The sequence below is a fragment of the Sceloporus occidentalis genome, unplaced genomic scaffold, assembly GCF_023333645.1.
Source record: "Sceloporus occidentalis isolate IW3139 unplaced genomic scaffold, rSceOcc1.0.p SCAF_9, whole genome shotgun sequence".
Classification (NCBI taxonomy): Eukaryota; Metazoa; Chordata; class Lepidosauria; order Squamata; family Phrynosomatidae; genus Sceloporus; species Sceloporus occidentalis.
The window spans coordinates 3377410-3402323 of NW_028316989.1; the positions used below are offsets into that span (position 1 = coordinate 3377410).

The 24914-nt window shown below is 43.6% G+C and overlaps 1 protein-coding gene across 3 annotated transcripts in view; it reads right to left on the reverse strand.

Moving 5' to 3' along the window:
- Positions 1–24914, reverse strand: part of TACC1 (transforming acidic coiled-coil containing protein 1) — a 43359-nt gene that overhangs the window by 8251 nt on the left and 10194 nt on the right. Inside the window, exons 3-11 of one of the 3 annotated variants that reach the window (XM_089538689.1) lie at positions 14888–16028; positions 11299–11334; positions 7777–7837; positions 6211–6424; positions 3640–3698; positions 2511–2651; positions 1620–1696; positions 1359–1402; positions 277–437 (exon numbers count right to left, since the gene is read on the reverse strand). In XM_089538689.1, coding sequence (XP_089394815.1) covers positions 277–437; positions 1359–1402; positions 1620–1696; positions 2511–2651; positions 3640–3698; positions 6211–6424; positions 7777–7837; positions 11299–11334; positions 14888–16028 — 1934 coding nt within the window. The remainder of the gene's footprint in view (positions 1–276; positions 438–1358; positions 1403–1619; positions 1697–2510; positions 2652–3639; positions 3699–6210; positions 6425–7776; positions 7838–11298; positions 11335–14887; positions 16029–24914) is intronic. The other 2 variants (XM_089538688.1, XM_089538687.1) reach the window with 2 other exon arrangements.

Sequence of the window (24914 nt, forward strand, 5' to 3'; positions counted from 1 at the left end):
GTCACAAGAGATGGCAAAACACAATGACATCTCATTTAGACTCTAGCAAGGGATGTTTTCTGTTACTTGCTACCTGACCTTCCTAGCAGGAGATGCCAATGATTGAATCTGAAACAAGAGGCTCTGTCTATATTCCCCACTCATGTGCTCAGCATGTGTAACTATGGTAGTTTCTTTACTCTTGCTTTATAGTGTTTCTAATACAGCCATTCTGGACCAAGAGTGTATAGTAAGCTGGGTAGAGGAAGAAAAGGCCTTTTAAAATAGACAGATGACCTTCTTAAAACCTTCCAGGACTCCTTTCAAATTCTCATATCTCCTGAACAGGTCGGAGAGGGACCTCTCCACTGAATTCAGGTCGGACAGCGCCTGCTCCTTCTCCATTGTGAGTTGCTGGAGACTCTTCTGGGATGCCATGTTGGTCCGCTGTTCATCCTCTGTGAATTCAAAGGTAAAAGAAGAATGTTTAAGCCTGGCTGGAATGGAAAACCCTCTAGTAGCAGCCAGGGGTCTTCTCCCTATCCATGTCTGACTCCAAGATCATGGGATAACACAGTGATAAAAAATCCAAAACAGAAGCCCCGAGCTCCTCAAACGATTTTGTACCACCTGCAAGTCTTGGACAATCCTGTTCTCAGTCTCCACCCTTTCTAGGAATGGGAAAAATCTCTCTGTTTTGATTCTACAGAGTTTCTCCCAATCCAGCCTGAATTTTATTTCTGCCCTAGCTTTGTATCTGGTGGTGAGACTTTGTCCGTTCTTCCCACAGTGAAATTTGTGCACATCTTAGATAAATCGTTTTTCCTAAATTTGTGAGCCAGCATGGGGTAGTGGTTTGCGCATTGGACTAAGAATCTGGGGATCGGTGTTTGAATTCCAGCTCATGTCAGAAATGACTTGGAGGCACACAGCAATAGCAACACATTTATTTCTGCATTTCAGATCATTTATCCAACATGTTTACACTAAACAAAGTGTTTTTTTCTGTGTATTTTTAAAACTATGTGCATCCAGCCACTCCTATTTTAAAATGTGGAACTGGGCATATTTGTTTCAGCCACTGGGCTGACTCTATTTTAAAAATGACTGAACTGGACAGAAACAAAAGGCCTTCAACAATAGCAACAAGGTAGGGCTACCTATCCTCCCTGTCCCTCTTATTGTTCCATTTCTGGTCCACTTTTGTAATCTGGACCAGAAGAGAGAACAGGTGCATCACAATGAAATGCAAAGATACCAAACAAATGACAAGCTCTCAGTGTTTTCTGGAGGACAGGCAACCAAATAGTTGGCCTTCTTTTCTTTTTAACCCACAAAGTCACTCACCACTGGACAGCTGCTGTTTGCTAATGGCTTACCAATCATCTGGGCGATGGTCTTCTCATATTCAGCCACAATTTTCCTAGAATGGAAAAAAACCAGGGATGGTTATTTCTTTCTACGTTGAAACAATCCCTCCGTATGCCCCTTATATCCTTAACAGACACATTTGATACTGCTTGTCTTGCAGACATCTTTGTCTTGAAATGCATCCCAATGTGATTCAAGAAGATTGCATGCATATCTGCTGCACAAGTTTACAGTTGTCATGTTAGAGGTGGCAGGTTTCACTTGGCTACCTCATTTCCAGGACCTCTTGCCGGCTTCCTTCATATTTCCGCTTCCACTCATTGGCTTCAATCTCTTTAGAAATGATCTAGAAGGCATAAAACGAAACCATTTTATTGATTAATAAAATCTTTATTTATTTACTAGGCTATTTCAATGCTCCCCTATATGGAAATTATATAGTCATTTTTGACTTATGGCAACCCCAAGGTGGACCTATCATAGGGTTTTCTTGGCATATCTCTTCAGAGGGGGTTTGCCATTGCCATCTTCTGAGGTTGAGACAGTGTGACTTGCCCAAGGTCTCCCAGCGGATTTTTGTGCTTGAGCAGGGAATCGAACCCTGAATTGTAGCCCAACATTCAAACCACGATATCACACTGGCTATCAGTACACAGGGCAGCGTACCTCAATGCAAGCAAGTTAAAACAATTTAAAACCCTACAAATCGTAGGATTCCATAGGATGGAACCATAACAGTTAAAGTGGTATCAAACTGCATTAATATGGTAGCGTGTCAGGAGCCCATAACATTGCTGTTGATGCCCACTAAACTTTGACATATATTTTAAAGAAAAGCTTCCGAATCTCACCATATTGGGACCAATAAAACTGGCCTAGGACCCACTTAATTTTCTCATCACCAAAGAAATATTCTGTAATGCATCTGGTTCTGCAGAACTTTCAAAAGTTACTTTTTTGGATTAGGGCTCTAAGAATCCCCCAGCCATCAACGCCAGGGAACGGTTCAGGGAGCTGTGATCCAAAAGAGTGATTTTTCTACCTTCTGGCTGTGTGTGGTTCCACAACCCAATCCTCCCAAGACTATTAAAAATCCCTGAAACTGTTGATAGCCTGACAGAATCAGGTTATAAGCCCCAATGGGCTGGCCAGCCTCTTACCTCTTCTCTGATCAGAGTCAGAACAGCTGTCTTATCAGATTCACTGAGGCAAATGGCATCCAAGGGGCTTTCAGCACCTCCAATTATGGCACCTGGCATCGTTCCGGGTGCCTTCTCCAAAGCACACAGTTCAGAATTGCCCTATGGATTGAGTCAAACAAGAATACTATTAGATTTTTCCTAAACTGGTTATGCCCATCCCAAGGGCTCAAAACAACATATAAAGGGGGTATTGCAGAAGTCATGCTGAGCTGCGTCATAACCATGAACGCTATGATTTGACCGATACCTGAAAGCATTGAAAGTATTTAAGGATTGGGAGTAGAGGATTTGGGACCGCCTCCTTAATGTTCACACAGGAGGAGCTTTCTGGCCCTTCAATAAGTGCCATCCCTTGTTTTTGTTTCTGAAATCTGCAAACCAGAGTGACCCGATGTCCTAACTGCAAGGGATGGCAAAGCATCGCAAAATGTAGAACATTCAAGAAAAATGTAGGATTACAAAATAAAAGCTGAAAACCTTTATAAATAGTCAGTTCATGCTTCTTAGTCATGCTCATGCTAGAGGACATTTTGGAATTCCTCCCGGATAGAAGGATGCAATGTCCTGGAAAAGGAGGCTATCTGGTCACTCTGCTTGCTGACAGATGGACATCCTTGTGGTCCATCTGAGCCTTGCTGTTCCAGCCAAGTGCAGAGGCTCAGCAGAACTGCCAGCAGAGGGCCTTGTTAAATGCGGTTCATCTTGCACAGTGCTTATTTTAAGCCTGGAGGTGAGTAATTATGTCAACATTTTGCAAATGAGAGGCAGGTGCCCATCAGGCCACCATCAGTCAGACCAACCTTTCCATCAGCAAAGTTCTGACAACGGTGGAGATAAACAGCTTAAAACTTAAGAAGCCCCATTTAAAGGTTTATTCTGTGTTCTTGTTCAGAGCTTGGAAATGTTACCTTTTGGACTCTAGTCCCAGCTGGATTGGAGACACAATATATAATCTCTCATATAGATAGATAGATAGATAGATAGATAGATAGATAGATAGATAGATAGATGGCAGCCTAAAAAGCCCATATGGATGTATTTGCTTCAGTTTTCCTTCCTGGAGGAGTGAAGTTACATTTCCGCTTACCACTATATTGTTGGTGTTGTTCTTCTCTGCCAGACTGCATGATGGATCCTTCTCAAAACCTAAAACGCAAAGACACAAGTGGATTACAGCTGGAGACCCAGGAGAGAGGTAACTGGAATAAAGAAGCAGCTGCCTCATTTCTGTTTTGAGCATCTTCACTATGGGGTGTCGCAAACAGACTTGAACTCAGGATGGGGAACTGTAGTGAGGCTATTAGGATCTTCTGGAGTCCAGTGGAGGGACCCTGAAAGCATTTCTCCTATGTTTTTCATTCCATCTCCCCAGGCCATTTATGTTCACACTGGAGGACAGGAAGTGACACAGGCTGCATCTGCACTACAGAATTAATGCAGTTTGACACCATTTTAACTGCCACAGCTCCATGCTCTGGAATTCTGGGATTTGTAGTTTGGTGAGCAACCTAGCCTTCTCTGTCAGAGACCTCTGGCGTCACAACAAACTATGAATCCCAGGATTCTGTAGCACGGAGCCACAACCATTAAAGTGGTGTCAGAGTGCATTATTTTTGCAGTGCAGATGCAGCCAAAGTAACTTAAAATGGCCTAAGGGAGAGCAAAAAAGAACAAAAACGCTCCCCATAACTTCAGAGTGTGTTTGAGAGCAAAACAAAGGGTGTGTTTTTACGTCCGGGTGCAGTAAAGGGTGCTGCTCTCTTTGTTGTAAGTACTTTGCAAGAGGAGGAGGAAGAAGAGGAGAAAAATAAAGCTGATTTCTGCTTTCTTGAGGTGGATTCTCTGTGGAAGGGGATGTCAGACCCTGCAATATCTACAAACAGGACTGAGTAACAGCTGTTTTGTCTTCCCTCAGAATGACAAGAATGTGAGCCTCCTGCTAGCCAAAGCTGGCTGAAATGAAAGAGTTTCACGTATCCTTTTCTATTCTTATCGCTTGGGCAAATAAAGACCCTCTCCAGTTTCAAGCAAAGGATGGAGAATTTGCCTTGGAATGCCTTGCAATCTGTTTGTGGACTCAGCCATGGAGGAGGGAGGCTTCTCCTGCAACCCTTTATTTCTCTGCTTCAAGCAGTTCCACAACTGCTTCTGCTTCCAGGAAACTCTTCCCTACATCGATCTGTCTGCCCAAGAAAAACTACATGTTGCAAACAATCCTGGATATGTTAAGCAGGGTAACTAAAGTTTAGACTACAAGCAGGAAGAACACTAGAAAGAGTGTGCATGTGCTGACATTAATTTTAGGCATCTTCTTGTCACTGGTTTGCTTTAGGTCAGACAGTGCATGCTTTTACCCAATGCAAAATGGACCCAGAGTTGCTCTCCCATTTACTGTCATGTTATTCTCAAAGGAGCTGCAATTACATACTCTACTGTTACAGTTAGCCACCTCCCTTTCTATCCTCCCACCCTTTGCCTACTAACTGGTGCAATGCATATATAGGAAACTCACTCTGGTCCTTCAGATGTTGTTGGACTACATCTCCCTAGCCAGTTGTGAGGGATGCTTGCCTCTGGTATAAAGTATCACAATATAGTGGGCTACTTCATTGCCATGATATGTCCACGTTTGGACACAGCTTTAGTTTAAAGTAACAGAACATGTGTATGGTTGGATCATGGCCTAAATACACTAAAGGCACCAGATCTTGCCTGATCTTGGAAGCTAAGCAGTCACCCTGGTTAGTACTTGGATGGAAGATCAACAACAAATTCCAGGTGCTGTGGGCTATATTTCAGGGGAAGGATCCTCTGAGGATCCCTTGCCTAAGAAAATCGTATGAAATTCATGTGGTTGACATCAGTCGACAGATGACTTGAAGGCACACACATTAATATCACCATAGATAAATATCACAGCATAGATTGCAGCTTTAGATGCTGCTGTGAGTGTGTCTGAACTTCCATGCCAACCTCCAAGGCTGTTAGGTATCATGGATATTTTTGTAGTTTCCAAGGTCCCTGAATTCTGGTATGTATGCTTGCTGCAATGTCCAGTAAGGCTGTGACACATAAGCTATGGTTCTGAGGATTACTGGGCTTTCATGCATTCATAATTAGCAGCATCCAGTGTCAAAAACCCCAAAGGATCTGTCCTCCATCTCTCCTTATTTTGGTCAATATGACAAGGCACTGGCCACAGGCTGGGACACAAGTCTTTCAGGAATATTGGGGTAAGGTCAAATGGTTATTGGCCTTCTACAGCCTTCCTCATCCTTGGGACCCCCAGTGTGTCAGTTACACTTGCTGCCTATGATGGGATTTGTAGTTCACCTTCTCTGCAAGATTGAGGAAGACTGCAGTGTTGGCTGATGGCTTCCATGTGAATCTGTTCCAGCAGTGAATCTGTCCCAGGCTTAGAAAAGTTTTAAAGGAGCTATCCAAGAGGCTGAACCAATTTAGGGATAGGGACCAACATCTTGGAGAAAGCCTTTAAAGCATGGATTAAAACATGGAGTGGGTTGACTCCCTCTCTGACATGGGACTACCCGCTGCTACTGGAAGGCTGACTATCTTAAGCCATATCTTTAAGACATGAGAGAAAAACAGAATGATGAAATAGAGAGAGAGAGAGAGTGAAAGAGAAATGCTTCCATACCTTCTTCTGGGGATGAAAACGTATGATTTATGGCAGACACGGGAACATTGGAACATTCAAAGTACTCCAGGTCTTCCTCAGTCTCACCTTTGGCCTCCGACTCAGCTGGCTTCTGGATGGAGGAGGTAGAAGCCAGCTTCTCTTCATCAGTAGCGTGCCCATCCCGATTGGAAAGGTCTGGGATTTTTGAGATGAGGGCTGCTTCATCATCCTCCTGCATGAGCAAAGAGACAGTTAAAAAACAGCATCCAGGCCTTGGTTAAATACTCCTACAATATTCAGTGGGAACCTGATCAATCTGATCAGCAGGCTATAACAAGCTGTAACCAAAGGTAGAAAGAGGGGGACAAATGTGGCTTCAAACTTTCCTTTTGTGGCTGAGATCTGCAACTATTTCTCCTTAGTCTCCAGCATGGCATAGTGGTTTGATACGGGCTATGACTCTGGAGTTGTTGTTGTGTGGCTTCAAGTCACATGACTCCGGAGACCATGGTTCAATTCCCAGTTCAGTCATGAAACTCACTGGATGACTTTGGGCTCTCAGCCTCAGGAGAAGACAATGACAAACCTCCTCTGAACAATTCTTGCCAAGAAAACCCCAGGATAGGTTCACCTTAGTGTCACCGTAAGTCAGAAATGACCTGAAGGCACACAACAGCAACACTGCTATATTCACTCCTTCCCCACTGCAATGTCCTTGAAACAAAGACAAGTGCACCCCCAGATAACTGGATCACATCACTGGAAACTACTGGGCTACACTGCAAGGTTGTCATACCCTTCCCTATCTCTCCTGTGACCCCAGTAAAAAGGGGGTTTAAAAACAATGGGCTACTTGGCAGGGCCACTTTAACTCATGCTCATCGGGTTAGCAGTCCATTTCCACCCAGTGAGGAGGACAGCTTTAAAATTATCCTGGGAGCTTTCTTTCCCAGACAATGAGTGGTCAGTCATTTCTGTGCTACGAAAAAATGAAACATTGGCTCAAGTCTTGCAAACTCAGGGCTGTGGCTTTTTGAGTCAATCCACCTGCAGTGCAGCCTTCCTCTTTTCCTATTGCCTTCCAGCTTTCCCACCATCATGATGATGCATCCAAAGCAGAATAGCTTCAGCCGAGTCATTTTGGCTTCCACTGAGCACTCAGGCTCTATTTGTTGTTCTAGGACCCATTTATTTTTCTTTTTGGCAGTCCATAGTATCTGCAGCACTACATTTCAGAAGAACTGAGACTCTTCCCTGTCAGCTTTCTTCGCTGATCGGCTTTCACGACGTAGATACAAAATGGGAATAACATATATATAATGGGATATCTTGGAGAAGAGACCTAAGTCTAAACATGAAATTCATTTACGTTTCATATACACCTCAAACACAGCCTGAAGGTAATTTTATACATTATATTTTAAATAATTTTGTGCATGAAACAAACTTTGTGTACACTGAACCATCAGAAAGCAAAGGGGTCCCATCTGGACCAATGTTGGAGTATTTCTGATTTTGGAATTCTGGATAAGGGAGACTCAATCTCTCCCGGAAAAGGCAGACAGTTCATGGTTTACCCCTTACCTGAGAACAAATATCCAAAACCAGGGATTGTGTTTCGTATTTCTTCACTTTGCAGCCACTCCTGCAGAAACAGAAGGAATTCAAATCAGTGCAAGATGATCTGTATTTTGTAGGGATACGAATGGGGTAGGTGGGCAAGGAAGGGCACAGGCAAAAAGAGGGAGGCTAAAGCATAATGAAGGGCAGGTCCAGAATTGGCATCCACTTCACTCACATGGCAGGTTCAAAAACTCAGCAAGGAAAGCAAGCCACTGCCATGTCCTTTCTCAAAGCAGGGGATGAAAGTGTGCAGAACAGCATTCTGTGCTCAAGAGCCTTTATTCCTCCAAAACAGCCAATGCTCTGACACATTTGTACGCATTATGCAAGGAAAAAACAAAGCCATCACTGAGTAATCCAGTCCTGTATAGCTGGATATCCACCTGTACGATACACACACAGTAATACGCACTTATCACACTCATGCTTCAAGACTTGCACAGTCTGTCAATGGCCTGATAGGGATGTAACACTAAACCACTGTTGTGGCAGAGCTTACTCATACCTTAAGCACAAATGGTTCCCTACCCCTCACTCTCCTCCAAAGTGGATGTAAAGAGGAGATTGGGAGCATCCACTCTCAGGTTTAAATAAACCACAGTTTGTTGTTGTTACTTTCAAAACAGATAATCAACCACTGACTATGGTCAGTTTAAACCATGGTTTATTTAAACAAACCATGATCAAATTACAGGTTATGATTCCTGCCCATGTAATTCAAACTAACTAGAGTTTTCCCAGTTTGGATATGAGAAACAGTTTCATTTAAAACAGGAGACAGCATTATATTTGAATTGAGCAAGTATATGCAGACAGAGATGGGGAAGCTGGCAATGAGATGAAGAGAATGGTTTTGGAGATTGCCTATTTATTTGGAAGTTGTCATTCTAGAATCTTTCTAGTTTCATCCATCTATTTATTGTTATTATTGTATTAGTTATGTTTTAAATCCTGTTTTTATTTGATGGGTCCCCAAAGTAATTTCAGGCCCTCTCCCTCATTGTTTCTGAATGGCATTTCTTGCACTATAAAATGAAGTGAGAAAGAATAAAAAAGAAGCAACTGAGATTGGAAATTGGCCTGACAATGAACAACCGCCAACAAAATGTTTAAATTCAGTCACTGCTGTCCTAGTAAATAAACCATAATGTTTTAAAAAAGAAGTGTTTTTGTTTTAAAAGTTGTTTGGTTTAAACCAAGGTTTAAATCAACCTGATTTAAACCAGCCAATCCTGATTCCTCACCATTGGCTATGCTGGTGAGGCTACAAAAGTCTTACTCCATGTTCCAACTACTCCATGCCATGCTGGATTCTCATTTAGTTTCAATAATGCAGAAGCCTTCTAAGATCTAAGGGTTAACCTGCAACAGATAAAACTCTCTTCCCTGCTGCTACAGGTCAAGTATCAGCAAGCTTTCTAGGAAAGGTACAATTATTCCAGCAAACAGCTTTCATCTTTATGAAATTAACCAACATGAAGAAGCCAGCCAATTGCAAAGTCAAGCATTCTGCGGTTGGTAGCTTTTATCCCTATATTCCCCCTTGCTGGTGTATCATTTGTTCTTATCTAACACAAGCTGTGCTGCCTTTCAGATCTCAGGATACAAAACACTCGCACAGAGCGGCCCGACCTGGGACCACATCCCCATTCGCAAAGATGTCAAAAAATAACTAAAGGTGCCTATCTTGAAATCTAGAAGTTGTGCAAAGCAACAAGGACACGAAAGCAAACTCCATAGATCTGAAGGGACTCTCTCTCCAAGCAAGAGTGCTCAGGCTGAAAACTAAGAGCAACAGGAATAAATACATCGGTTAACAAAGTGGATGTGTTCCTGAGCATTACTTCTTCAACAGAAAATCTGGAACCTGAGGGTTTCTATACCACAAAAAAGAAGAGCAGCTCAAATTTCAGCAGATAGGTAAGGGGCAAGAGGGACATCCCAGGTGCCAAAGAGTTGTGGTTATGTGTCTTCAAGTCAGACTAATGGCAACCCTATCCTAGGGTCTTCTTGGCAAGACTTCTTCAGAGGCAGTTAACCATTGCTTTTCCCTGAAGCTGAGAGAGTGTGACTTGCTCAAGGTCACCCTGTGGGTTTTTATGGCTGAGTGGTCCTCTGGAGTCCTAGTTCAACAAACTGGCACACAATGCTAAGCCCTTCTCTGCCCTTGAGTCTGTTGTCTGAACAGCCTCTTCTTGAGGAAACATCCTTAATGAAGGGAAGAGATGCCAACCCCACTTGTCTTCTGCCTGTGAATGACCATCATTGTTGTCATTGTGTGCCTTCAAGCCACTTCCGACTTATGGGGATCCTAAGGCCATGGGGTTTTCTTTGCAAGATTTGTTCAGAAGAGGTTTGCCATTCCCTGAGGCTGAGAGGGAGAGTATATGACCTTTCCACAGTCATCCAGTGGGTTTCATGCCCAAGCTGGGAATGTCTCCCCATAAAAATCTGTCCAGACACTAACTGGAAGATTCTGGGAGCAGTGGTCCAAAACCTAACTTTTCCAAGTCATGCCCACCTCTCACCCAAGTCAAGAAATATATTAGTCTAAGCCACTTAAGTTATTTTGGCACATGGGGCAGAAAGTCCGCCAAGTACATCTCCCTAAACCTGGCAGTAAAAATGCAAACAATTAAGTAATTAAAAGATTGCAGCCCTTTCATGACACCCAAAATGTACTGTTTGAGATGGCCACCTTACATTGCCCAGCAGTAGAAGTGATTTTGCACTTTGCTTCCAACAAGGACATAACAAAGTGTTCAGAAGCCCACAAAGCCCAAAGGCAATAATTATTTCCCCAGTTATGGATTGTGACTGAGATCTACACTGCTTCAAAGCTGCATACATATTTGCCTACAAGGTTCCATTAAGCAACCTCTTCATTGAATACCAATGTAGTTCAATCTATGGTAAATCAATGATCAATTGGCATGGCTGAGAACCCACTTTGCAACTGCAAAGTGGATAGAAACAATGTGCATTTGCACACAGCTCTCTGTGCTTCAATGTGCATGTGCACTAGTCCTGCATGTGCAATTCTGTTTGTGCCGCAATCAGACCCTGGCACATTGTCCCCCAAAAAATCACCCTGCATGTGCAGACAACCTGGGAATGCTTGACTTGGGAAGAAAGGATGAGCTCAAATAATCAGAGGGATGCCTGGGAGCGAACACACACTGCCTGGCATAGATGTTTTAATGCCGCAAAACTCTGTTGCAAAAAATGAGCATGCCACAGCAGTGAGCGCATCTGTCGCCATTTGCAAAGCTACGTTGTCAGATTAAATTGTGTCTTTGAAGAGGGGGTGAAAGCCAGAGAGCAAAGTCAAATATTTAAATATTTAAATAAAACAAATAAAGAATGGGAAGGAAGATTCGTGCAGCTAACAGAGTCTGGGAGGGGAAGGGAAAAGCTAACACAAAGAAAATCAAAAATGAAAACCAAGATGGAAACAAGAAAGAAAGAAAAAGGAGTACTTACAACAGAAAACAGAGAAATTTCACTTGTTCAGTAGTCCTGATGCACCAAGTATGAACAGAGAGAAAAGAAAGGCAGAAAGAGAGAGGCGGGAAAGAAGGAGAAGGGGAAAAGGTCCATGAAAGATCTGGATAGATTCCCTCCCTGAATACATGCATGCCAAGAGGAGACACAGAAGTTCAAATGTTTACAACTATGGCTACAGAGAAGGAAAGCTCCCTATGAATGCCTTTATTCATAGCCAGGGCACTGTGGGAAAACCAGAGCTTGGGAAGCAGTTACTTCCATATCTGTCAAAGTAACCAAAATCATTGATTATACCAGAAAGGTTTAAGGGTATCTCTTGCCAAATTACAGTTGTAGCATAATACAATTAAACTGGGGAAAGGAATTATGCATGAATATTTCCAAGCTCTGAAGGTATGTAATGGTATATTAGGGGTAGTATTGGTCTCCCTGAGAATATCTGCATTTATTTTAAAAACAAACCCAAGCTTTGAGTCTCTGTCCCTTACGGTGCCAAGATGAGATCTCAGAAGCCAGGGAAGTTGCTATTTGAGATTGCTAATGGCTAGACCAGGAACAGGAGGCTTTGGTACTCCTGCATTACAGTCTGCTCTTAGGTCAACATGACTGGCAAAACACAAAAGTAAATTACACAAGAGCATGAAAAGTGCAGAACTGCAAAGAGAAATGGCACAATGTAATGTAGGCAATGCAACCAAGTCATAGAATTCAGCTCAGGGAAGAAGAGGGCTTCAGTTGCAGAGGCTCAGCATTTTGTTTTTAGCACAAATATGACCCAGCCCTACTTGCAGACATCAACTGTTCATGGAGCTGCATCTGAAGACAAAAGTTTTGTTCTGGGATGATGGACTTCCAGGGATGGGAGGACTGCAGCATCCCACACCAAGCTCCAGATGGATTTTTTGGGTGGAGGGGGATATTTTCAAGCCATGCATGGTTGAGTCCATGGATGCAAAATACATGGAGAAAGAGGGCCAGCTGTGATTCTGAAGGTCTAGTGAATTTATAGCAGAGAGGTATTTCCACAACTTGGGAATGCTACTCTGTTGGACTATAGCCCTCCATGGTTAGCATGACTGCTTGCCATGCTGGCTGAGGCATTCCAAAATAGTAACTTTTCCAAAGTGCCAACTCAACAGTGTGCCTGGTCCAGTGCTCCCCAACATGACTATTCATGTCTTGAGACCCACTGGGCCTGCAATGGTTCTTGGAGCGCTCATTAATTGGAACTTAATTATTAACAAGTCAAAGGGACCAAGAGTCCCACGGGGAGAAAAAATGGCTTCTCTTCCCCATGTCCCGATATTATCATTATTTCTGCTCTGCTGGCTTTTTACAGCAGATAATGGATTTTTCTACCTCCAAGGTCAATTGATTGCTGACCTTTTCAGATTCTAGTCAGATCACTGCAGAAGCCAGAGCTGCAGAAGCAAAGGGACAACCTCTTTTGTAGCCCATACACCCTCCCATCTTCTCATTGATCACCTGGGAAAGTGGAAAGCTAACCACAGATCAAGCATGGCTCCAGGATAGCCTAAGCCCTCATCTCCTCTGGCTATAAATGAGATGTGTCTCAGTGTATGTGTGTATACGCATGCGCTTGTGAGTTTCTCCATATTTATCTATATGGGATGGGCAATCGTGGAACATTGCGGGGGCCACATTAGCCACCACTGGAGGGACGCACCTCCCCACCCCACCATTTTTTTCACCCCCAATACCCTCTAGGGCTGAAGATGAGGCATTTGTGCCATATTTTAACCACCCCTGAGCCATTTTAGGCTAGGAGAAAATCAAGAACTAAGCAGAGATAACAGTGCAGTCTATGGGGTACATGCAATCCTGGGCTTTACTTTTGTGGTTGCTGAAGCCCCTTGCCAGTCCCCCAAAGCCCTTCCCCAACTGCTCAATTATTTTTAAATGACATTTTTGGGATGGCTGCCAGTTGATCCTCACCTGCTGTGCAAAGCCCTCAAAGATGTGAAAAAATGTAAAAATAACCCCCCCCCCAAAAAAAAGCCCCAAACCGCCTTGCACACACCTAAAATTCTTTGTTTTCATTGAATTCCCTCTCAAAATGACTTCCAGTCACCAATTTGAGATGGATTTTGTAGAAAAACTGAAATATTTTGCTCCTCTACAGATAGCCAGCCATATAATGAGAATACCAGCATTTCCCCTATAAGAATGTGATAGGACTAAGCTACTATATATCATTGTGCCTATTCCCCCGTGATAGCTTCACTCAGGGCTGTATGAACTTTAGGTGATTTGCACTACATGATCCATGCTACCAACATCTAAGGGAAACCACCTAATAGCAGAATTATGGTTTGCAAGTGGAAGGTCTTCCATCTGAGACTCAAGCATGGCCAGTCAAATGATCTCTGGCAGCAGGACAACGAAATGAACCCCTTCAAACAGAGCTGAACTCTGCTGATCTAATTCTGGGTAGGGCAACCACCTCTCTCCATTCAAACCAGCCTAAACTCTGAGTATCTCAGCTTCTGGTTCAGAAATACCAGTTACCACCCCCTCTGACCACAAAGACAGGTCTGGATACAACTGGTGAGTCTGGCACTAATTTTTAAAGACAGGGCAGAATTTCTTGAACTTCTATGGAAGCATATTGCTCCCGCGCTCGACCTGTAAACCGAAACTGGAATGACTCTTCATTCATTTGCAAAAAAGTTATTTTTTTCAAAGCAGGGACAGGTAACTTCGGGGTGTGATAACTTCTAGGATGCCACCAGGTGCTGTAGGTTTCAGAGGAAGGAACTGGCAAAAACCCCTCTGTAGATTCCTCACCTAAGAAAACCCTACGGAAGTCACAGGGTTGCCATAAGGCAACAGGCAACTTGAAGGCATACACACAAACACTCATATATTCTGATGGTATGCTAAAGTATTCCTGCACGCAACTTAGAATTTCCTAGGGCTGGGAGCACAGTTATAGTGCTCCCACCTGGGCCAATTTAGGCTCAAGAGAGGCCTTTTTAAAGCACTTTGGCCTGTTACAGACTGCCAAAATAAAGCTGCTTCGGGTCTCTTTGGAGGTATGCTATTTAAATGATGCCTCGGTCCTAAGAGTCCGGAGGTCGTGCCAAAGCCACACTCCATTCCTAAGCATTGGAATGCAGCTTTGGTGCAGCTTCCGGATTCTTAGGATGCATGCATCATTTAAACAGCATACCTCCAAAGAGACCCGAAGCCGCTTTATTTTGGCAGTCTGTAACAGGCCTTTGTATTGTTTAAAAAGGCCTCCCCTGGCCCTAAATAGCCCAGGATTACCCCAAAACACGGTGACAGTGCCCTCCATGGCGGCAAAGAATGATTTGCTTTGCGGAAGTGGTTGCAGTGGTGGTGTAGCCTTACAGTGTTTCCTGGAGGAGACTAATGCAGCCCCTTACATTTCCACAGTTGCCTACCCCAACAGAAGACAGCTGCAACGCTAATGTAACCTTGATACAGGATGCAGATGGAGCTCTGCTAGGACTGGACTATATTTTCCAAACTTAGATTCTTCCCATGAGCTTCAGGGCTGCTCTATGTATTCTCCACTCACGTTATCAACCGGGACTTGGCTTTTTTTGGCGAGGCCAACCCTTTCTTCAGTTCATCGCTCATGGCTGCCAGCGTCTGCGACTCCAAGATCTCATTGAGACTGTTCTCTGCGGTGGGAAAGGTGTCGGCCTCCACACAAGCCAAGGTTTTGGTGGGCTTGAAGGAATCTGCCACGTCGAGGTTGTAGGACCCTTTCGGAAGAGGTGGGGAGCCCTGCAACTCTGAGCTCCCTCCAAATGAATTCAAGTGGGGTTCACCCCATTGACCTAGATCGGTCTGTTGCAAGGCTTTTGGAAGGGGCACCTCAGATATATCCATGGCGAGCGTTTTCTCTCCATCCTCGGTGCCTGCAGCTGGCTTGTTGGTGCCACTTCTTTGCCTCTTGGGAGACAATTTACTGACTGGTTTCCTTCCTGGTTTTCTCAGTGGGGCTTTCTTGGGCTCCGCGTCTTCTGCTCCTTCTGCAAAATCAAACTCAAGTTTCACCCCCCGGCCTTTGCCCTCGCCGCCACCTCCCAAGTCAGGTTCCTTGGCATCACTGTTGGGAAGAGCAAATCCTTGCTGGGACGGAGGGGGAGAGTTTTGGAGTTTGGAGCCTCCTATCACAAAGGGGTTCACGTTTTCATTGTATGACTCGGGGTCAAACCGGTAGGAGGCTTTGGGGACAGCCATACTCTCTGGGGCTGGTTCAGTCTCTGGGTTCTCTCCCCCCATTTTCTTTTGCAGGGCAGCTGGTTTGGCTCTTGGAAGTTTGCTCCTGCTAACAACAAGTGTTTCGCTGTTTGGCTTGACTCCTTCTGGTCCTTCAGCAGGGAGTTCTTTTTTCCCCAGGGATGCCCCCTCTTGTTCTTTTTGAGTTGTCGCTGTGAGCACAAAACCTGCTGGTGCTTGATCTGGATCAGACCTTGTAGTAGAAACGTTTTCCTCAGGGATAGGTGCAGGCTGCTCTGCAGACAGCTCCGTTCCCAATGTGGATGGAGTCATGGATGAGACGTTGCCACAGTCAAGATCAGCTTTGGAGACGGCCGATTCAGCTTGCAAGACGGCGATGTCTGTCTGTGGTTCATCCTCTGTTGAAGCAGAGCCTTGCTGGTTTTCGTCTGAAACCTTGGCTACCAGTTGAACTTCATCTTCATGTGATGCTAGTGGGGAGACAGAGAAACAGAAGTAGTGAGTAAAGCATCTATTTCCTTATAGAAAGAATTCCACCGAGCAACAGGTTTCCACCTTGTTCTAAAACCAAGGTACATCTTTGTGCTCCAACCTGCAACAAAGGGTTCGCTTTTAGTCCCATAAAGATCCAAATGCATTTTATAAAGCAACTTCCCCAAGATACATGTTTTTGTGAAAGCCCTTTACACCTAATATATGCCTTTTGATATGGTGTTTTCCTTACTTCATGTGGCAATGAGTAGACTCATTCAATCTCATTCAATCAACTGAACTTTCATGAGTGTTGTGTTGCCTGGTGTTATACTTTTGTATTGCCCAGCTCCATTGATTCAATGACTCCACTCAAGTGGAGACCAACAACTGAAATTTTGTCAATGGAGTTAGTAGCTCCACACTTATGAAAATACAATTGATTGAATGGTTCTACTCTAGTTGGAACTAATATTGGCTACAGACCAAGACCAGAATCCTATATGGCTTATTATTTTGTACAACTTTGCGTAAACCTAGCTATGTATGCAGGAGAGTCACTAAAAAAACCAGAATTCTGGCCTCATATCTCTGTATCAAATTTACTTCACATATTTGTGCATGCATTTTTTAAAACAACAACAACAGAGGACTACAACACAAAATTCAGTAAACACAGTAAAAAGTAACTGTATTCTGAATCACGCATCAGCAGATGAAGCGCAAATTAGGTTGGCTTGGATCAAAATATTAACCAAATGAATTTCACACCCATTCCTTCTTGCCAAGAGGGATTTCCTCCTGCCAAGGAAAAGCGAAAGCCGCAATAAAGTTTAGGATGCCACTGGGAGGCGTTTGATTCTTACACCAAAAGAGGCAATGGCTCCCTTTGAAAATCTGTGCCATTCCTGCATTGCTGCTGAATTTTGTAACTGTCTGGGCTTACTCCAAAGTGCCTATCTGTTAATTCAAGCATCTTAACCAACCAAGCAAACAAATAAATGGTGTAGGTAGAAGCAAAAAAAGAGCATTGCCTATGAGTTTACAATTGGGTGTGTCAAATTTCTTGCAAAAAAAATTCTCATTTGGCTGCTATAGCCAAGCCACCTGTCAACTAATCCAAGTTGAAACCTTTTAATATTTATTAGGGGAGAGGCCCTGGGTGTGTAATAGGAACCTCTACCATCTGTGCACAAATATATCAACAGGGAACCTGACAGCACCTTGGCAGAGCCAAAAAAGCCCACAGGCTTTCGCTGCTGCAGACATCTTATTTTGATGCAGCAAAGATGCTTATATGTGATGCAACGGTAAAGGAAACACAGGCCTTCTACAGCTGTAACTTGTAGAACTCATGAAAGCTTTGGTGCTCAAAGCAGAAAATTCAACACACAGGCATTGCCACTGTGGGGGGAAAAACGAAAAGGATGTGTCACAAATCATCTCTGCCCCACCGTTCCCAGCCAACCCTCAATTCAGCTTTGCAGGAGGTTCTCTCTGCCTTCTCTGTGCTGTTCTTCGTCGCTTTCAAAGCTGGAGTCGGATTGGGGGTCGGATGATTCAACTAAGCATAGCAATTTAAAAATAATGTGTTCAGGGTGTTTAACCAAATGAAGACTTGGAGCCTTCAAATTAAGCGAAATGCTGATAGCAGCTGAGACTCTTAAATTAGTCTTGTTCTTTCGGCTGAAAGATTATATTCAAATGGGCACGGGGATTAACGGTGGGTCCAATTTCTTGGAAGCAAAAGAGCCTTCTCACCATTTGGATTATGAGGTTTTCTACATTGGTTTCTTCTTCTTCTTCTAGTATTTCAGAGCTCCAAGTCCCTATTGTTAACCACAGCTCAGGGATACAGAGATGCTGTCTCAAATGGCTGAGATGGCACTGGGCATCATCTCCCAGAAACAGTGTGTTTGTTCAAACCCCCTCCCTCGATTAAATTTCTAAAGTGCTTAAGTAAGGTAAATAAGGCCAAAATGAGAAGAGCCTTTGCCAAATGTCCTTCCCTTGACAGACAAGGAAGGGCTTTTCAAAGGCATTCTGAAGGAGAGTGGAGTTTATTTTCCTAATCCTCAAATGTATTTAAGGGCAAACCGTCCTTGAATCAGATACCTATCACAGTCCTAGGACAAGCTATAGCCTCCCAGATTTGCATCTCGTGATAGGAAGGTTTTGCTTTGCAAAACTCTGCTTTTCACGACGTACTGTTAAAAAATAGCAAGCATTTAAAAGTCCCTTGTGCTAGTCCTATAGGTCTGTGCAATAATAATAATAATAATAATAATAATAATAATAATAATAATAATATATCCAAATCCATGGCTGCTAATAAAACTGTGTCCCCTGTATAAAATGGAAAAATCAAGGTTTGCTTTTGGGAATGTATGTATTTAAAAAAAAATATTTTCAAGCCACGGATGGTTGAATGTGTGGATATGGAGTACAGACTGTATGCAAAGAGCTCTTGTAGTACCGTTGAAATTAACCATGCAAAAGACGTTGTAGAATAAGCTTTCGTAGCCTTGGTCTACTTCCTCAGATGGATGGAGTGAAGTGATGTCTAGGTGCCATGGGGAGTACTTTAGAGGAAGGATCTGACAAAACTCATATTCCTTATCTAAGAAAACCACGCGAAATTCATGGGATCACCAGAAGTTGACAGACAACTTGAAGGCATGTATGCGCACACATATAGGGAGACTGGGTCTTTTCATTCCTAACCTGGCGTTCAAAAATAGCCTGTTCCTCCTATACTTGGCCCATCCTTCATCTCTAGAATATGGATGCACTGCTTCCAGATAAGGCTGCTTCATGAAGTGCCATTCCAGAACGGACAGGGCTAGCAAGGCTAAGTTGGCTTCTCTTGGCGACCGTCTCATGTTGTCACACCGCTTCTGTCATTATTTTTGTCTTAACTAGAAAACCATGTGTTTCAGAAGGGTGGAATATCAGCTGCACAATGCCTTTCGATTGACAGCACCCAGAGTTTCTACCACTGCATGCTCCACTGTGCTCCCCTCCTTGAGACCAAGGGAATGCTGGATGGGAGTTGGCCGCATAGTTTGAATTCCCATTTGCAGCCACAGCTCCATTCCTCCCTGAACGCAGAATGAGTTTCTCCTCCGCAGAGAATTAACATTGGCCAAGTCTTAAACAACCTGAAGGCACCAGATCCTGTCTGATCTTGGAAGCTAAGCAGGGTCAGCTCTGGCTATTTCCTGGGTGAGACACAGCCAAAGAAAGCCAGGTGCTGTGCGCTATACCGCAGAGGAAGGCAAAACCACCTCAGAGTTATCATGCTTAAGAAAACCTTTTGAAATTCATGGGGTCACCATAAGTCGACAAGCAACCTGAAGGCACAATTATGCATACGGGGCGAGAGGAGTAGATGGAATGTTTATGCATTTATAGAATATTTCAAAGGAGGAGAAAAACCTGTTAAGGCAGAAAAGCACAACATCTGCCACATTGTCTTGTAAAAAGAATCCAGAAATATTTCTGTAAAGGTCCTGAACTTTGTCTCAGGAAACTGTGGACTTAAAAAAGCAGCCAAGTAAGTGTATTCTATTGTCTTTATGTGTGTACGATAAGTAAGGAACAAACAAAACAGCCAATTCACACTTGCAATGGCAATATACCATCATGGTGATGACTTCAATTCATTGTGAGTGAATGGATTCGTGAGGAACAGACGTTTCTTTGCATCCAGGGTCAGCAGAAATGGATGCCATACAGTGCAATCCTATAGATGTCTTCTCTGGAGCAAGTCCTATTGAATTCAGCAGGACTTATTCCAAGGAAACCAGGTACAGGGCTGCAGCATTAGAGAAGTCAAGACTTAACCTTCTCTCGTCCCACTTTTTCTGCTGCTTTTAAAAACGTCCCAGTTTCTCACTCTTCCTCCCACTTACTTCAACTGTTGAAAATTGATTTCAAAGTGCAAAAGTAGTTTGCAATGAACTCAGCAGGGAGAAGAGGAGAGGAGGGGGCAGAATCTTGCCCTTCCCTGTAGGCTCAGGCAAAAGCAAACTGCTGCAGCATCTCCTAGTTTGTGTGTCCTCCCTCATTCATAACCTCTGCCATCTTGACCAGACTCTGATGTTGCTTGGCTACACATGTCCTAATATTCATCTATAAAATGGTGGATGTGCCAATTGCCTAGTGCAAATGGAGAAAAACAAGGGCAAGCATGCTTGAAGGCAGAAAGAGGGTGAGAAACATGTTCTTCCTCCTCTCATAAAATGCAATAATTCAGGGTTTAGGGAGCTGACCTTGCTATAACTCATCTTGAGCTGGCTGCCTTGGATGACAGATGAGAGGTGGTGACAGAGCTGCAAGTTACATTAACTCTAATCTAGCCTGCAGTTGAATTTTGCTCAACACAGTGGTACTAAAGGTTTGGAGAAATACTACATCTGTCCACCAACCCTGAATAAAAAGGCACACGGAACTCTGCAGAGGCTTATAATTCTTCTGACTTGGCATATAGAGAGAAAAAGAAAATTACAGAGGTAGATTTCTAAATATTGTTATTGTGTAAAAAAAAAGGGGCAACATGGCAACCAACCTGCAGAGCTTTTGTTTTCCCTTCTAGCAAGCGTTTGCTCTGCAGTCTCTGAAGGTACTTACAGTGGTCATGAGTCTGTCCTGGCCTATGAATGGCAACCTCTCTATCAATCCCCACAAAACTACTGAGAGAAGAATAGGTCTTGAATCCCTTGTCCCTATGTTTAGCAACCAACCTGTGCTTTACGTGACCACCATCTCTTCCCAAACAGAGTAAAAAATCCAGAAAGTCAAAACCGTCCTTAGGTCCTCTTAACACAGCCTTCCGTGCAAGAGCCACTCCAGAGGAGCATTGGCGAGAGCCCCTGAAATCGCTATGGACTGGCACCTCCATCATTTACCCTCTTGACAAGCGGTTGTTAAATGAGACAGATGCCCTACTTACTGCTTCTTGCAGCTTGCACGAAACAAGCCCCTCTTTGCCTCCTGGGAATCCAGCGAATGCCGCCGTTCAGATCAAGAGAATTTTAATGGACACATTAGCCAAGTTCCAGCAGCCAGAACAAGGGCTGGATGTTTCTATAGCAAGTCACAATCCAGACACCATGGCATTTATAAGAGTTTGGGGCTAAGCCCCATGCCATTTGGGCATCCAAAACATGACAGCCTCACAATCACTTTATTTATATCCAATTTTTCCTCAAGTCTGACTTGCTGCTGCTGTTATTGCCATTTGTTGTTGTTGTGTGCCTTCAACTTCTGGCAACCCCAACTTCTGGCAACCCCAAGGCAATTGCAGAGTTATGCGGCTAAGCCCTATGCCAGTGATGGTGAACCTTTTAGAGGCCGAATGCCCAAATTGCAACCCAAAACCCACTTATTTATTGCAAAGTGCCGTGTCCCTCTGGCTTTCTAGTAACAAACTCTGGCAAACTCTGCGCTGGGGTGACAGCACATGTGCCCACAGAGAGGGCTCTGAGTGCCACCTCTGGCACACGTGCCATAGGTTCGCCATCACTGCCCTATGCCATTTGAGCATCCAAAATATGACACCCTCACAATTAAGATGTGGCACGATTATGCCAGCCAATCAATCAATCAATCACTTTATTTATATCTAATTTCCCCCCAAGTCTGGTTTGATGTTGTTGTTGTTGACGTTGTGTGCCTTCGAGTTGTTTTCAATTTATGGCAATCCCAAAATGAATCTATCACAGGGTTTTCTCAGCAAGATTTGTTCAGAGAATGTTTGCCAAGGCCTGCCTCTGAGGCTGAGAGAGTGTGACTTGCTTACGATCATCCAGTGGGTTTCCATGACCAAATGGGATCCAAAGCCTACTCTCCTAGTCCAAGACTTCACCACTACATTCAAGATTAAAAGCTTAAGAGATTAAAGGAAATACAAATACAAATCAGAAATTAAGTCTTGTACTCTTCAGCTCGAAATGAACATGAGGCGCATGCAAACTAGCGGCCATGGGAATAAAATGTTCAATATACATTTCCTTGGAATTCCAACTTCCTTTTCCTTTGTAAATCAAAATGTCTCTTGCGGCTGCAAAGAAACGTCAGCTGTTATGTCTGCTGAACATTAAAGAGCCAAACCAGAGGTTTTGGCAGGACTATAAGGGGCCTGGGCTCCTTCTGTCTGTACAGCATCCTGGCTTCTTCTGCGGTCCTCCATCTTGCCTCTCCACACTAAACAAAACCAACGTCTCCCTCCCTCCTTTCCCTCCCCAGTCTTGCTGCAATATTGCAAATTACCAAAAGCAGACCATTGCAAGTGGAATCGCTTAGGCAGTTTTATACAAGCCACTGACAGATTTATTCTTAGCATACAGATTTTGCGGGGAAGGCAGGCTACAGAATTTGGGGAGAAGGGCAGCATCATAAAATTTCGCCCACCCGCAAATGCCATCCATCGCTTTGACAGAAAAGGGCTGGCACTGGATACCTGGAGGGTGCTGAAAACCATTCTACTGTGAGATCCAAGCCGACACACAGTTTGTTCAATTGGGGGGGGGGGGGGTATTGTGTAAAGGCTTGCAGAAGAAGGAAAAGAGGAAACCGCTGCAGCCTTCTGCGATTGAAAGGAGGGTTTCTATTGCCAGGGGTTAACTCCAGAACCCATTTGCAACAGCCCTCTTTGCTGTAAATAATAAGGCACATCTTGGTGCAAAGGAAAAAAGGGAAGGAGGAGTACTATATTGCAGCAATAGACCATATGCTATGCCTACAGTATTTCCCAGATTTGACCATCACACCTTTAGTGACAGCATTTTAGGTACCAGAATTGTGTAAGATGCTTGGAGAATAGCTGTTAGCCAGAACAGCTGATAGCAGGAAGATTCTGAACAATGCTGTGCTGGCTGAGGATGATGGGAGATGCCACCAGTAATATCTGGAAGGCATCAGACTGGGGACAGGTGAATTGTCAACGTCCCCTGTATTGTCAGCCTTCACAGAATATCATTTCAGAGGCAGGTGGCACTAGCTTATCTTTCATTTCAACAAACCATCTTTGGGATGTCCGTTTCTTACAACATCCCGGCTCTCACACGCTCAGGCGTTGTGCCACGTCAAGTTTCACCGGCCCTTTTTTTTGTTGCAAAAATACATGCATGCATGCAGAGAAACAAGGGCCACTCCTAAGGAGCGCATGCTCCTCTCCGAGGCGCACAGCACATTGACAGTAAAAGACGGCCACCATTTTGCGGCTCCGGAGAAAAGATGCCATTTTTAACACTGCCGGCTCCTGCTGAGTTCATCTTGCGCAGGCAGACAACAGACGTCCAAGTAATGATTTATTTTTGAGAAAGGAGCAGCCGCAGCTAGCATTGTGATTCCTCCCACTTAGTGCTGAGTCAACCTCAGCTGAGCAGAATGAACAGCTTCCTTTCTTCTGTTTCTCTCCCTCTTCCTTCTTGACCATCGCTTTATCAGATCTGGCTTCAGACCAGAGAGCTTTTGGGGTGGGAAAAGAAAGATTAGCAAGCCCAGTTTCTGCTGATTCCCCCTTTCTCCATCTCATCAGGACTAGCCAAGACTTTTCCTTAGAAGACCAAAGATCAAAGTAGGTCGCAGTCCAAAATAAAATGAAATGATCCTATGGCCCTTCAGTCCCAGTGTTATTTGCCTCAACAATATCTAAACACAAAGCCTCAGAGTAAACCTCCCCAGTGTTGAGCGATTGTTGGATTAGATGAAACCTGGGTCAGTGATCTTGGGCAAACCACATTCTCTCAGCCTAAAAGGAAGGAAATGGCAAATCTCCTGGTATAAATCTCATCAAAAAGACCCTCTGCTTTTTAGAGGCAGCACGTAATAGTTTGAGGGTTGGACTACTCTAGGAGACCAGGGTCCAAATGCCCATTTGGCGATGGAAACACAACGGGGGGATCTTGCGCAAATCAGACAGAACAACATAGAATGGACTGAGCAATGTAATGTGAATTGATAAAGTACATCAGAAGGTGTGACTGTGCAATGAACAAAACAATTTATCAGCCCCAGCCAGCAAAACCAATTCTACAAAGGCCAAGATGGTTCTATCCCTGCTCCCCTTCCAGCACAACATTTTTGTGGCATCAGGCTTTTTTAAACTGATAAGGTTTGGGCTTTCAAATGTTGTCAGATTCAGATTTCAAGTTTGTTTATAGCTTTTCAATACATTTGGCTATTTTAATGTTTTTAACTCTATAGATTCTTTAATTGTTTTTAAACATTACGTTTATACTTTTTAAAAATGTTTTTGCATTGATTTAAATCTGCATTGTTTTACATTTGCGGCTAGCCACCCTGAGTCTCTATATCAGGAGGAAGGTGGGTGATGTTTTATATATATATATATATATATATATATGAATGAAACAACAACAACAACATGAGTTATGGCCCAACAACATTCTAAGGGCCACCAATTTCCCATTCATGTATTAGCCAACTTGGGAGCCTCTTAGTGAAGATGAATCCAAGTTCATTTGGAGAATATTGTGCAAAAGGTCTTGTGCAAACAATGCATATTTAACTTGTGGTTTCTTATTACAAATATTTGTTGTTGTTGTGTGCCTTAAAGTTGTTTATGACTTACATGACCCCAAGGTAAACCTACCAACAGGTTTTTTTTGGCATGATTTGTTCAGAGGGAGTTTGCCATTGCCTTCCTCTGAGGCTGAGAGAGTGTGACTTGTCGAATGTCACCCAACTGGTTTGCATAGAAGAATGCTTCAGATCCTCCAGCATGACTACTATCTGGGATATTTTAGTTGTTGTACTCCCCCAAAAGATTTCCAAGCTTTGTTTTGGATCACCAAATAACCGAAGAGGAACTTGAATTACAAACCAGAGCTCTCCTGCACATCTCATTGACTTCCAGC